This window comes from Nomia melanderi, chromosome 10, assembly GCF_051020985.1.
Source record: "Nomia melanderi isolate GNS246 chromosome 10, iyNomMela1, whole genome shotgun sequence".
Classification (NCBI taxonomy): domain Eukaryota; kingdom Metazoa; phylum Arthropoda; class Insecta; order Hymenoptera; family Halictidae; genus Nomia; species Nomia melanderi.
This window is the reverse complement of record NC_135008.1, coordinates 131,406-144,808: the sequence shown is the minus strand read 5'-3', so window position 1 is coordinate 144,808 and position 13,403 is coordinate 131,406. Positions and strand designations below refer to the sequence as shown.

General features: G+C 38.2%; 3 protein-coding genes and 1 long non-coding RNA gene across 9 annotated transcripts; 2 read left to right on the top strand and 2 right to left on the bottom strand.

Moving 5' to 3' along the window:
• Positions 1-95: 95 nt before the first annotated feature.
• On the bottom strand, positions 96-6,191 carry LOC116430334 (uncharacterized). 2 transcript variants are annotated; one of them, XM_076371441.1, is made up of 4 exons: positions 5,555-6,191; positions 4,032-5,177; positions 1,990-3,939; positions 96-1,359 (listed from the first exon to the last, which is right to left on the bottom strand). In XM_076371441.1, the coding sequence occupies exons 2-3, from the start codon at positions 4,917-4,919 to the stop codon at positions 2,029-2,031; spliced, it is 2,799 nt and encodes a 932-aa protein (XP_076227556.1). In that variant the 5' UTR covers positions 4,920-5,177; positions 5,555-6,191; the 3' UTR covers positions 96-1,359; positions 1,990-2,028. The 2 variants fall into 2 exon arrangements, with proteins under 2 accessions (XP_076227556.1, XP_031840169.2); XM_031984309.2 differs by having other exon boundaries at positions 97-3,939; positions 5,555-6,190.
• A 113-nt stretch (positions 6,192-6,304) lies between these two features.
• Positions 6,305-8,308, top strand: LOC116430341 (uncharacterized). Of its 4 annotated transcripts, none has more exons than XM_031984329.2 (6): positions 6,305-6,470; positions 6,583-6,778; positions 6,967-7,052; positions 7,207-7,353; positions 7,439-7,568; positions 7,703-8,308. In XM_031984329.2, the coding sequence occupies exons 2-6, from the start codon at positions 6,770-6,772 to the stop codon at positions 7,886-7,888; spliced, it is 558 nt and encodes a 185-aa protein (XP_031840189.1). In that variant the 5' UTR covers positions 6,305-6,470; positions 6,583-6,769; the 3' UTR covers positions 7,889-8,308. The 4 variants fall into 4 exon arrangements, with proteins under 4 accessions (XP_031840189.1, XP_031840188.1, XP_031840186.1 ...); XM_031984328.2 differs by having other exon boundaries at positions 7,204-7,353; XM_031984326.2 differs by having other exon boundaries at positions 6,917-7,052.
• Positions 8,309-8,651: 343 nt separating this feature from the next.
• On the top strand, positions 8,652-13,384 carry LOC143174146 (uncharacterized). 2 transcript variants are annotated; one of them, XM_076371445.1, is made up of 4 exons: positions 8,658-10,340; positions 10,440-10,461; positions 10,611-10,715; positions 12,036-13,384. In XM_076371445.1, exons 1-4 carry the CDS (start codon positions 10,152-10,154, stop codon positions 12,080-12,082), a joined length of 363 nt encoding a protein of 120 aa, XP_076227560.1. In that variant the 5' UTR covers positions 8,658-10,151; the 3' UTR covers positions 12,083-13,384. The 2 variants fall into 2 exon arrangements, with proteins under 2 accessions (XP_076227561.1, XP_076227560.1); XM_076371446.1 differs by lacking the exon at positions 10,611-10,715 and having other exon boundaries at positions 8,652-10,340.
• On the bottom strand, positions 10,709-12,128 carry LOC116430345 (uncharacterized). Its single transcript, XR_004235693.2, has 3 exons — positions 12,013-12,128; positions 11,741-11,892; positions 10,709-11,271 (listed from the first exon to the last, which is right to left on the bottom strand). It is a non-coding gene; the product is annotated as an uncharacterized LOC116430345 (long non-coding RNA).
• Positions 13,385-13,403: the final 19 nt, after the last annotated feature.

The window sequence follows — 13,403 nt, the reverse complement described above, 5'->3', positions numbered from 1 at the left end:
GTATCGATTTCGGTTGGTTTTGCATCGCAGCGCTACAAGCGATAGGAATTTCAATGAAAAATATCTACCACGGACTTCAACTACGTACAGACTGAAACTGTTCTATGTAGTTTCTTCACGATAGGCGAAAGAAAAAAATATCGTACTTCGGAGCAATCAATTTATTACAAATGTTACAAACAAGTACTAATATACACGCTATGTCCGAAATAAATTCATTATTGTTACAAACATGTTGCATCCGTCCTTTCGATAACTCTTGACCAACAATTGTTTGAAAAACTTGTCAGAATTTTCCAAAGGAAAAGAAAAATACTTGTACGTAATGTATAAATAATTCGGATTAGTCGAGCTCTAACAATAATATATATATATATATATGTATGAATGTACAATGCGCAACAAACACGCGCATCATTATCACGCAAACTGGATGGAAAGAAGAATAAAAATAAAATGACGATACAGAGCAGTTGTTCAATGACCATTTCAATTTATATACGTTAATTCGTTCGTTTCATATGTTGTACATATTTATCAATCGTTCACGCGACGTTGAGCGATTATGAACACTCTATGGAACAAACGACGTGTAATGGTCTAGAAAAATGATATGGAAATAATATGTAACTCGAGAAACAAACAAAGTGTTCAACAATGATGACAACATTATATTTTGAAATATATTTCAATGTTTTAAACAATACTAAAGTCATTCCGAGCTGCTTAACGTCGAACAAGTTCTAGGAGGAAGACAGTGAGCGAAACTGCGAGTGAAAATATCGAGTTTACCGCAACATTCGACGAGTATACAGCTGAATTTCATCGCGGAATCCTACTAAGCTTTATTGTCCTTATTAAACTTATTGTATTTTAGATTTTTCGTACACCTAGTTTGTCATATTTCATTCATTATGTAAACAAAATTACCAAATACTAACTTATTCGCTTAAACGATTAATCGAAATATTTCAAACATGCATCAACGACATGCCGACTCCTTGTGAACCCCTTTAAAACCGGTTATCCTAAGTTTGGAGAAGAGAATCTCCATAAATGAACCGCCCCTATCGGTTTAACATTTCCAAATTGTCCTCTCGTTTTCTGGCTGTTATATGTACGCTGTTTTGCTTTTCGATGCACCATGCCAGGAAGCATCTTCTGAGATTTATCTGTGGTCGCTGGTCGAATAAAATAAATGCTAGAAATGTTCAGACACGCTTTACGCGAAAACAATATCGAAACAATGAATCGTTGTAGGAAGAAGCGTGGTCACACTGAAGTGATTCTTCCGTTTCTGTCTCTATTGTTGTTCGAGTGTTATTCGGTGTAACTAATCCGAACGCGCAACATATAAAGCTAGAAGAGAGAAGGAAATGAAACATACTGTACGTTCTAAAATTAATAAGACAGTCGGATAAACTAACCGTAGATAATGAAAAATACATTAGAAGTTAAACGCGTTTGCGAGCATTGCATACTGCTCGTTATTTATTTCAGCGAAACACCCGATAAAGGGGAATCGCTCGAGAAAGATTTTCTGCAAAGTTTTCATACGAAAGAACGGGGTTCGCGCGATATTATATGTACGCGCAACCACGTACATACGCGATCGAGTAAAATACGTTAGAGAACAGCATCTCCGTTTCACAACGATATCGACTGTACATAGATGGACAGATGCCGAACGTAGAAATTCGAAGCGGTAAACCGAGTTTGAATGTCAAGAGAGTACGCGCGGCATGTTAACGGGTAAACGGGATGCTGATCTTCTTTACGATCTTCCAGACCATCGCAATTGCACGGAACTAATGTGCGTTTTCGCCTCTCGATGGAAAGTTAAAGTTGAAACGCAACCACCGATCGTGTTCCGTGCAATCGTGCTGGGATACGAGCAGGTGGTATTATACCCGGCCGTGTATGAGATTTCAACAGATTTCCAGAGATTCGATAAAGAAACATTATACACTTACCATGCTAGATAATTACCTTTTTCTAAACATCGTAACCGTTCGAACAGAGAAGCAACTATTCTTGAACCGATCGATATTCCGGGTGAATCAACTTTTCCTCGTCCCCAAATATGGATCCGTCATCCGACAATTCGTTTGGATCGATCCTTACCTCGTGTTTCTTCTGATCCCGGACCTTTTTGTGCGATCGCTTGATAGACGTCTCTCGTAACAATCGAATGTATTTCTTTGTTTTCAAGCAATTCGGCGGAGTAACGACAGCTTGCATTCTCATCTCTGCGCTCGTATCGATCGCGGTTTCTTTATCCGCGGGGACACAACTCGAACCTTGTCGGTTGTCGTCCCCGCGAAACATACGGTCGGTACCTATATCGTTCTCATCGGAATCCGAGAGTTCGAATTTCTCGAGCGACTCGTTTCGAGCCTCAACGGAGGAGTTCTGCCATCCTCTCTCCTTGTAAGCATTATTTCTGACCGAGTCGAGACTTTTCCGCGCATTGTTTCCGCATTTATTCTTCTTGTGAGACTTCTTGATGGAATCTAAATTCAAAACCAATTCCGCCGTTGACATATTTCTAGGCGTCGACCTGCCAGTTCTGTCGTCCGAAGCGTTATCCTGTACGTCGGATATTTCCGATTCGTTGTTCGCAGAACGATTTTCATTGGATCGTTCGTAATGTTCGTGGAAAGAGAGAACCGGCGTTAAACATCTCGACGAACCGGCGTTGGCGATACCTTCCGCGGAATATTCATCCATTGCACCAGACGGTAGATCGTAACAGTGCAAATATTCTTTGGTGCTCGAAGCGGTTAACCACCGCTTTCTTTTCAAAGGCGTGAAAATTTTAAACTCTTCCTGAAACATGTCCAATTCTTGCAATTCCGAGTCACACGATACACTCGTATCGCGTTCCGAGGATTCGTTCAACGGTATTTTTCTTTTGCTCGGAGACAATTTGTCCAAAGAATCGTTCAGCGAACAGTTCGAATCGCGAAAATTCAATGCCACCTCCGCTTCGGTGGCCAACTCTGAGAGAACTTTTCCATTCTCTGTCGAATCAGGTTCGGGTTCGGATTCGGATTCGGATTCGGATTCGGATTCGGATCCGGATCCAGATCCGTCCCTCGCCGAATCCATTTCTTTGTTGAAGTACTCTTGTCGTTTCAAGAAACCGGATAATATGCTGGTATGCTTGTCCTTTTTGTGAGACTTTTTCACAGAACTGAACTGCGAGAGCAACAGCCGACTGGAATTCACCTTCTCGGGAGTGCATGCTCGTTCCGAATTCGATGCGTCAGGATGATCTTGTTGCTCCGATGAGAATTTACCGTCTGGAACGTTTTCGTTGCGCCGAAAGCCTTCTTCGTCCTTTCCATTTCCATCTTCTGTCGCTTCTAATTTACGATGCAGAACTTTCGGACTAAGAAATTTCGTCTTATTTGCCTCTTTGTTCTTCTTGTGAGACTTTTTGATCGAGTTTCCCACGACTCTTTGCAACAGATCTGTACGATTTTCCGGAGTAACGGGCTTTTCGGACTCATCCAATAGAATATTCGCCGATAAATCCGGTGTCACGGATCTGTCGTCGGACTTCGATGAAAGATCCTCGCGAGACAAATGATTCGCGTTAATGTTTTCTTCTGATATCACTTTGATGTTGCATTCGTGAAATTTCGATAAAACAACGTCGCAATTGGCCATACCGCTCGATACTTCCTCGGATTTTAATTCCTCCGCGTAGTCGAACAACGAACCAGTGTCCGAAGCATCATCTTTCGAATTGCACAATGGTAATTCCCTCAACGCCGAATCCCTCTCGGAGCATTGTCCCGCCTGATCGGAGTCTGGACGTTTCTTTTCGCAACTCAATACGAATTTTCTCGTATCCTCGACTGTACCCGGCTCGTCCTGAAAACTATTTGCCAATTGCATCGAACAACGAGCACTCCGCCTCGATGATCTTTCCTGTGTAACATACCGTGTAGTTGGAAACTTGTCGAAATTAATCAGCTAAATTAATAAGATAATGAAACTGCAACATTGTTACGTTCACTTACCTTTTTATGACTTCGTTTGATAGCGCTCATACTTTCAGGAACGATACAAATTACATTTTCTGGCGTTTCCGGTCTATCGTAATCATCTTCGCGAAATTCATGAAATAAATTTCTCGATGTATTCGTTACAGAATTATCGAAACATTTCAATGACTGCGAATTAGGTGTTGTTGCAGTAATATAAACAATGTCGTCGATGGTTTCTTTCAGCCGACTACGCGATAATGGCATAGAACCGACGGAATGCAACAATTTTGTACTTAACTTTGCGTTCGGTGTAGAATAGTGTAACGTTTTCTGTTCTTTCACGCGTCGTCGCAACGGCGTTTCATTTTGATTTTCATCGATAGACTCGGACGAACTAAACACGACACTGCTATTAGCAGAATCGCTAATGTCTTTGATTAAGTTTGAACATTTGCTGGGAGCAGACAAAGTCGAACTAAAATTCAGACCGAAAGCTTTTTGTATACTTTTCTTTGCGGATGAAAATCTTTTCGGGCTCGGAGTCAAATTGAAATTTAGCGATTTCTTTAGTTTTGTTTTCCCAAAATACAACGGACTTGTGTGAAAATTTAAAGCTTTCATTATTTTAGAAGATCTCGACATATGTTTGCTTTCTTCGAACGAACTGTTTTCCGAACTGGAGCCACAATTATTTACATCGGAATTTAACGATCGGCTCATATTGTATCGAACGAAACGTTTGTTCCTACGCGATACAGATCTACTATAGGAGACATATTTATTCTTCATTAAAAATTTGTTCTTTTCCAATGGACTCCAAAGAACGTAATGCTTCTGTTCCATTTCCGTACCGCAAACACTGTAATTCCCCTTCATTTTCTCATTATTCATTCTCATAGCTGTTGCGCGATCGTCGAACATGCTTTTACTCGCTATCTTATAAATGCAAAATGTACTATGTAAACATGTATATACGAATGCATATGCGACCTATAAATTAGGTATGCTTAAAATATCGTCCCTTTATTACGCGAAAGTAGAAGACTCTTGATTATTTGAAAATATCAATGTAAATAATTGGATTCAGAATGTATTCCATCACATGCTTCGAGGATATCGAATGTACAATCGTCGAGTCGATATTTCTCCAAAATACGTATGATTTTCAATGGTAGGATACTGAAAAAGAATAAAAGAAGTACATTACAATTTGTTAATATTTCTCTTATAATTTACTTATCGTTTGCTTAAAAATATAATAAAACTGGATGGCAATTTAATACATAAAAGTTCATATTTTCGTACACTTAACAGTGTAACATTTCAATATCGAATGAAATTCGATTAAATATTACGTTCGTGAACATACAGTTGTACACTTATGCATATGTTTGTGGTATAACAATATAAAATGTACAACACACAGTTCACTCTGCACGTACTATAGACGCGACTTTTAACATTTACGCAAATCGTTTACACGCATTTGTTTGTGGTACGTACAAGCTAAATATCGTTAACTATATAGTAAAAGAAATATAATGTTATTTACTTACAAATTTGCGATCAATTCTTTGCGGGTACCGACAGCTAGTCACCCTAATCGCAAGTAAAACTCAAACACGAGTCATCGAACATTGGAGGCTTTCTGTTGTCATTCTTTTTTCTCGATTTACACGTAATCTATATCTGATATGGACGTAATGTATACATATATATGTATATATACACATATACAGAGAGCACAGTCGCACGCACAGGGGTAAAAACGAGTATATGCAGATTAAAATAAAAGAATATCAATTGTTAAACTGTACGAAAATAAATTGGAACACGCATATTGAAAACTTCTGCGCAACATAGCATGGCTTCTTCACACGGCTTTTACGAGCGTTCCGACACGTTGCTTCGAAACCCTTTTATCCTTCGATCGAATAGACCATAGATGGCGTAATAGGCTTCCGAGGAAACGCCTGAAAAACCATTGATTCGTTTATTAAAATATTGAAATACACATTAAATATGGGTAAATTACAGGTAGAAATCATCAAAGCTATTGAAAAATGCTCAATATTTATCGTCGCATAGATGCCAATAATCGATTTAGGAAAATCACGCTTATTTTATTCGATATAAGTGATTAACAAAATATTATTCCAGCATTATTCGAATAATTAAATAATGTATACATCGAAAATTGCAATAAGTAAATATTCATTGATTACGTTTGATCATTCGAATGTCGTAAATCTGAAGTGTTTGAGACGAAGCGTGAATAATCACTGCGATCGTATGTAGGTAGGTGCGTGCTATCTTACGTTCTCGTGGTTCTCAGGTAGTTACATGTCGTGTACGTTTTGCCGCCTAATAATCTACTTATATGTATGGAAATACTTCTTTCTAAAGGGAAACTATCTCGATAAAAAGTATCAGCAAGTAATGAATAAGCTTGTAGAGTCGGTTATAAGAAAAGTAGGTTGTATGCTTTCGATAAGTTTCAGTTACAGAGAAAATAAACAATGGGGAAGAAATTACTTGTACATGCGTATTTAAGTTGACTTCATCGAGTATAATCTTATTTCAGTATCTAAATCCAAGAATAGAGGGTACGACTAACGAAAATTTCTATACGCAATTAAGAATCCTAAATGAACTAATCAAGTTACTTTGTTATCTTATCGAAAATAAAAAAAAACACTCGTTAGAAAGGCAAACACACAGAGATGCGAAGTTAGAAAATTTTACGAGAATTATGGAGGAAAATGTAGCCAATGTACAACGTACGTTCTTCTAGAAACAATTTACGTTTGTAATTCTTAATGATTCATGATGAATAAATTTATATCTATTTATTAAATTCTGTACAAGTACTTTTGATGCTTCAATACTAAAACGGTTATTGTACTTTTTTCAACTAGAATGGACAGTTATGCTTCAAGAACAAAGATCATATTTTATCAACTTTCAGAGAAAGATCGAATTGGAGTCGAAGGCAATGGAGATCCTAAAAACAAATACCTATAAAAACTTGGAACACGTATTAACGATACAAGCGTAAGCGATATTTGTTATTTTTCCTTGATATCATTTATTATTGCTTCCATTGAAATGTTCACCCATTCGATTATGTATTTATCGGTTAATGATTTTATGGCCGAAATGAAAATATGCGTAGGAAGTAAAGATTCGAATGAAAACATTCTAGCAGGGAATTCTCGTCAAAAGTATTAAGTAAAAATTACAAATGCAATATTAAAAGGAGATCTTTACAAAAGGAGGCAGATTTGCATAAATCTCATTTAAAATTTACAAATAAAATATACAATTTACAAGAAAGTAATCTACGTAGCGTACAGTAAGTGACAATTTATCATAGATGCAACGACTTCTGTTTTAAACGCAACTGTTAGATTTTTTAATGATGTAATCTAACTATACAGTTCTACGGTGAAAAAACAATGTCTGGACCAACTGAGAATGTACGATAAAACTATTAAAATGCTTTATACCTGTGAAATAGCTCTTTTGAGAGATAAAGAGGGCCTTGAAAAAGATTATGCTATTATTCAGGTGTGTCTTATTAGCTTTGTTCGCTTTTCTTCCATTATAGTTCCATCCCGATTCTCTCTACTTTCCTTCGTCGATAGGAAAAGTGAAATATTTTCCAATGTTATTGCCATTCCCATTTACACGTTATTTTACAGGATCAGCTTTTCGAACAACTTATTTTGTATAATCAGTTGAAAGAAGAACGGGAAACGAATGCAATGAGAGCTTCTTTAGCAAAGCTAGAACATTTTCGTTTAAATCGTGCCGCAAAAATTATCCAGCAGAGTTGGAGATCTTACTGTCAACGTGCATTCTCAAGGAGAAAAAAAGGCAGAAAATAATACGTTTACGCGGCTTTCGTGTTCCAAACTTAATGTACTCTTAGTATATATATAGTTGTCAATTATGTTACATCAATTGTGATCATTTATACGATAGTATAGAAAGATAATGACGTAATTTCCGTCGCCTAGAGGTTCTAGAAGAAAGCCGCCGCCTGTTTGATCGTAACCATGTCGCAGCATGAAAAATGACATCGCTCGAGACATTTACAGCCGTCTACCGTCGCGGTATCGTTTCCGATGTTGCGACATTGTCGCGACCGAGCAGGTTAGCGACTTTCCTTTCGGACCTTTAACGAGAGGATAACTCTCTATTAGGCACGGATATATTATATACATTATTCGGTATTATGCTGTCACGACTTGATAATTATTTTTCAATGAATAATTACTACGATGCGACTGCATCGATCGATTTCAGCTTTCTGACTTTTTCACCGTGTATGGTCTTGATTTCGACTGTACTAACTGTACATGTACTCGCGTTTGATTTTACATTTAAGAGAATTCACGCCTTTCTTTGATATCCATTGAACGTGCACGCGTTATTATTACGTGTTGTTGTTGCAATATTATTATTTATTCTTTCAAAGATATACACTTGAAATAACGTGAATACATTAGCTCGAAGAACTACAATGAAACGACTGCAACGAGGGAAGAATTGCAGTGAAATGAAACATGTAATGGAAAGAATGGAATAGGAATAGGAATGGGAATGGGAATGGGAATGGGAATGGGAATGGGAATGGGAATGGGAATGGGAATGGGAATGGGAATGAGAATGGGAATGGGACAGCACAGCAGAGTCAGAGAGGGGTAGTAAATTGTGACCGAGACTTACGGAGCGGGTGACTAGTAGCCGCAAGAGGGTGAACCCGACGCATGCTCTAAAACATTTTCCCGGGGTAATTTCTTCGGTGAGGTAAACCTGGCAGACCATTCAATCGTTACGAGGCGTATCGTTACGGTGATCGGACGTGTTCCAAACTGCACTATGGAACAGTTGTATCCATTGTTGTCACTGGTTCGTAGTATGATATCGTTTCCCGCAGAAGTAAGTAACATCGTTAATTCTGTCGTTCGATGTGTATTTAAATGGTAATGTGGAATTCATGAAAAAGGGCAATAGTATACGTATACAGACAACTGCCAACGGAACAAGTTGTTGAGAGAATCGGAAATGAACGGAATTTCGAAATTCGTTGGAATAGAATCGTTGAACGTAAGTCGGATTCGAAGCGATTAGAATTGAATCGAATGTTGGAGAATCGAGTGCAACAGAGAACATTCGATAGGCAATTATGGTTAGGTGAACGTTCTACCCGATAAGAGACGTGACGGTCATCCGGGTGCACGCTGACATCGAATAAACGAAACCCAGGCTGCTCTGTGAAACGAATGCGCACCACCTGTAGCTCGATATCTACGCTTGAAAGGTCAACCGCCCCGCTGCCCGCGAATTTCTCTGCGAATGTAAGTCAGATAATCCTTGCTTTCGATTTCATTGTTGCGGAATCTGCTAGTTCTCTAGAATCCTTTACGCGTCCTTTCGGAGTTTTGCACACTCTTTAGAATTATGGGTGCAGAGGGTCACGAGAATGATCAAATTTTCCTTCTCAAAACACGTAACGATGTAGATAATTAAAAGATCAAACTGACGGATGTGTCGTATGCATTTGCGATCGACGCGTATGTATATTATAGAATTTATTATTGAGAAATACCGTTACAGTTGTCGAGAGTAAAGAGGTAAAAGGGTAAAAAGGTAAGAGATTATTGTACACAGAATCCACATGTACGTACGTAGAGATAGTTTGTTTTCAGAAAAACCAAAACTCTTGTTGCCGCCGATAGTAATCGTTATCGGAGTTGATTGCGCGTCGATTCTGGTGGCAATTCGAATTATTTGATTTTCTCTCTGTCCGCATGTATGACCCAGAGAAAAGGCGAAAGAAAGAAAAAGAAGAAGAAGGAGAAGGAAAATAAAGCAAAGAATAGAAGAGAGAAGAGAATAAACAGATGAAAGGAGAAGTGTGGAAGATAAGAAGAGAGCACGTTAACATTCAAATCTGAATCGCTGTTGACACACATTTTCTTATCGAAACGTTGACGATCAGATTTCTCCTGAAATGAAATTCTTTTGAAGAAGCATGTTCACTCGGAATTTCATTGAAACGTAAAGACGCGTTTCGCTGGTACGCGATACAAAGAATCGCTTTTCAATCGAAAACATTTCATTTGAACTGTTGAAACGTTAACGATGACTGAGGGGACGACGAACAAATGGAGTATCGAGGAACGGGAGAAAATGTTGACCATCGGAACGTTGGATCAGAGGAAAGAAGCTTTTAAAGATGACGAGGAATTGATGAGAGAAACGACCAAGTTTGTTACCGAAGTGATAGAAACAGCGACTACGGAGGCCTCCAAGCGAAAAGCGGATTCAGAGGTGAACGAATTACGCGTATAGTATTCGATTTATCGGTGCATTCGAAAGATTTTCATTCTAATCATGATTTTCACCGTTTCGCTTCGTTTCGTGTTTCAGAGAACCGGCACTCTCAACGAAGGTAAGCAAAACCTTTTAAACCACTTGAAATGTTTCTGTTACTCGATGCTTTCCGAAGACTTCGGATGCCTCTTTTAATCGTGTTCTCGTACCTTTCGAGAGAGAATTCTTGATCGAGCGAATAAATGAAATGCCCGCGTATTTGCCTAGGAACCAAACTAAAAGGTACCGATAGTATCGTTGGCTGGAATCATCGTGCACGTGGATTCTGCAATCGCATATTCAACGCGCTCTGCCCATGCTTCAACAGCAATGGTAAATCGTAGAGCGTTTCGAAATGCAATTTCGCGCGCAATGCTACCATATATCACTTTCGAATATCGTAGCTTTGCACCGCTCTCTTATCAACCAAGCTCGTTTCCCAACATGATCGTTAAACAGACCACATACGCCTCGTGTACATGTACATTTGTAAACGATAGCTTCGTGTTCGAGGACGTTTTTAGTTGAAATATAGTAGACGATAGACGAGTATGCTTGTTCCTAATTCAAATTCTGACCAAAGATTCGATGAAAGACACAATAATCGTAACGTCCTCGTTCATTAATGTTACGGAGCGGTTCAAGCATGTAGTCGTATACATACTTCATATATCGTTTAATTATTATCGCCTTGTATCCTTTTAGTGTATCCTGTAGCAACTGTGACTGAACGATTGAATGGGTAACCATGAAATCACCTAGCATGCTTAACCAACTATTTCTCATTGGAAACTATTTTCTTAATTAGCCTCATTTCGAAATGTACACCAAGTCCCCATGCGGTGGATGCGATTCCTTATCGAGGTGTGCGGTTCTTGACACTCGATAACTGGAAGCAACAAAAACAGCATGGGATTCGATCAGCAATCACAATTCCTTTATCAGTGATACACCGTTAGTTCTTAATGGATATACATATTTCCGAAATGTAAATATTCAATGCATATATAATATTTACTACTTGATACGAGTATCATTTTAATATCAGGACGTTTATTCGAGAAACGACCACACGTGTATCGTGTATAGGCTTAACAGTCGGTTAATATACGCACAACTATATTTACCGTGTCCGCACTTTTATATATCTCTTTAAGACATAACATGGCACAACATGACACAACATAATGTAACATGACATAGCATAGCATTAGCATTAGCATTGGCATTAGCATAGCATAGCATTAGCATTGGCATTGGCATTGGCATTGGCATTAGCATAGCATAGCATAGCATAGCATAGCATAGCATAGCATAGCATAGCATAGCATAGCATAGCATAGCATAGTATTACGTACCGAGTAATGAATATCACGCGGTACGATAACAGATTCTCCCATTGACACTATTTTCGATGGTGTTTCACCATGCGTTTTGTGTGTGTTTTCCATGCGTCCATGTATAAAGCCGAAATACCATTGTTTATGTAGACACGTACATCGCCTGTTGTCTGTAACACGTTAACGTGGACATTATCGTGAATGTGAATTGAATCAGATTGTTTCGAGACGTAGTGACATTTTGCACGTTGCAACTCGTAGGAATAATGAACGTTCAAAATCTATTCTACCAGTATCTCTATTCTTTTCGTAGAATTATTCGCCTGGACCCCGTACCGGCATCGCTACACGAGACCTTAATCGGTCGCTGCCTTCCTGAATTGTCGTATATCGCTGAACAACTACAGATCCGATTAATAATCCGATAAAAAGCTTAATAGTATTTTCCGTACCAAGTAACGAGGCTCGCAAGCTTACAATTCGCGAGTCGCGACGTTACGTTACACACTATTGCATTTCAATGCGATATCGTAGATAAACACTGATATTTATTGTACATATTTTCAACGTACACGATTACCAATCGATTCGACAAGTCTAGTCACTTTAACGGTAGAATCGGTCCAACTGTATACTGAATTTCATTTTCATTTCAATTCTGCTGTTCTCCCCCCCCCCCCCCCCCCGACTTGCTATCGATATGTGATAATAATTCAACGTATACAAATATCAGAATATATTATATTCCAAGTATCAGAAATACCTGTACGATAAGGCAAATACAGTTTATATCGTTAAGAGAATGTCCAAATTTGCAGTCATGTCTGGCTTCTGTTTCGAATGCCTGGACACATTAGTTATTAGTGAAATTTCAAAGGTTATCGAGATGGACTGTAAGTTATTTTCTTTATTATTCGAGGGAACGATATAAATTTCATAATTATCGCATAAATTTGTATAGAGTATGTATACATATTACATTTGTCTCTGCTGTCGGGAGAAAAGTGTGGAAACAGTCGTGTATTACGTGTACGCGAGTATGTGTGCACAACAGACCCGCCGACAAAACTAATAAAAATAACTGTTATTTCAATTGATCGTATATAAGGATTAGACAAGTGGGAACAAGAAGCAAAGAAATCGATTGAACGACAATCAAAGAAAATCTATTCTATTTTAAAGTATTTTCATCGTACTAATATTAAGCATTTAACGATTATCAAACTGCGAAACAATCAATGAATCCTATTTCTGAACCTATCGATCAATTTCTTTCTGCATTTATCGACCAAACGGATCACTCTGTGCGTGTACTACTTCTACTATTACTACTACTACCATTATTATTATTATTATTACTATCATTATGTATGTATGTACGTAAACAAAGGAGAGAGAGTTCGTAAGGTAATAGGATAGATCAATTGTGTATTTTTGTGTGTATATGTGTATAACTGGAAACTATATAGTGTTATCTGTGCGGGTGTATATAGGTGGTATCGGTAGCACGTCCATCTATTCGTAACTATAGAAAAATGTAAACGCATACAATCGAGCATATATACATACGTATATGTTGTTTTCTTGCGTTTATACGTATTTACATAGATTTTTAATGTACAAGGACGACGATGAACTTAATAAAAGCTAATTGTTAGTGTATTGCGTTTCACGGTGATTT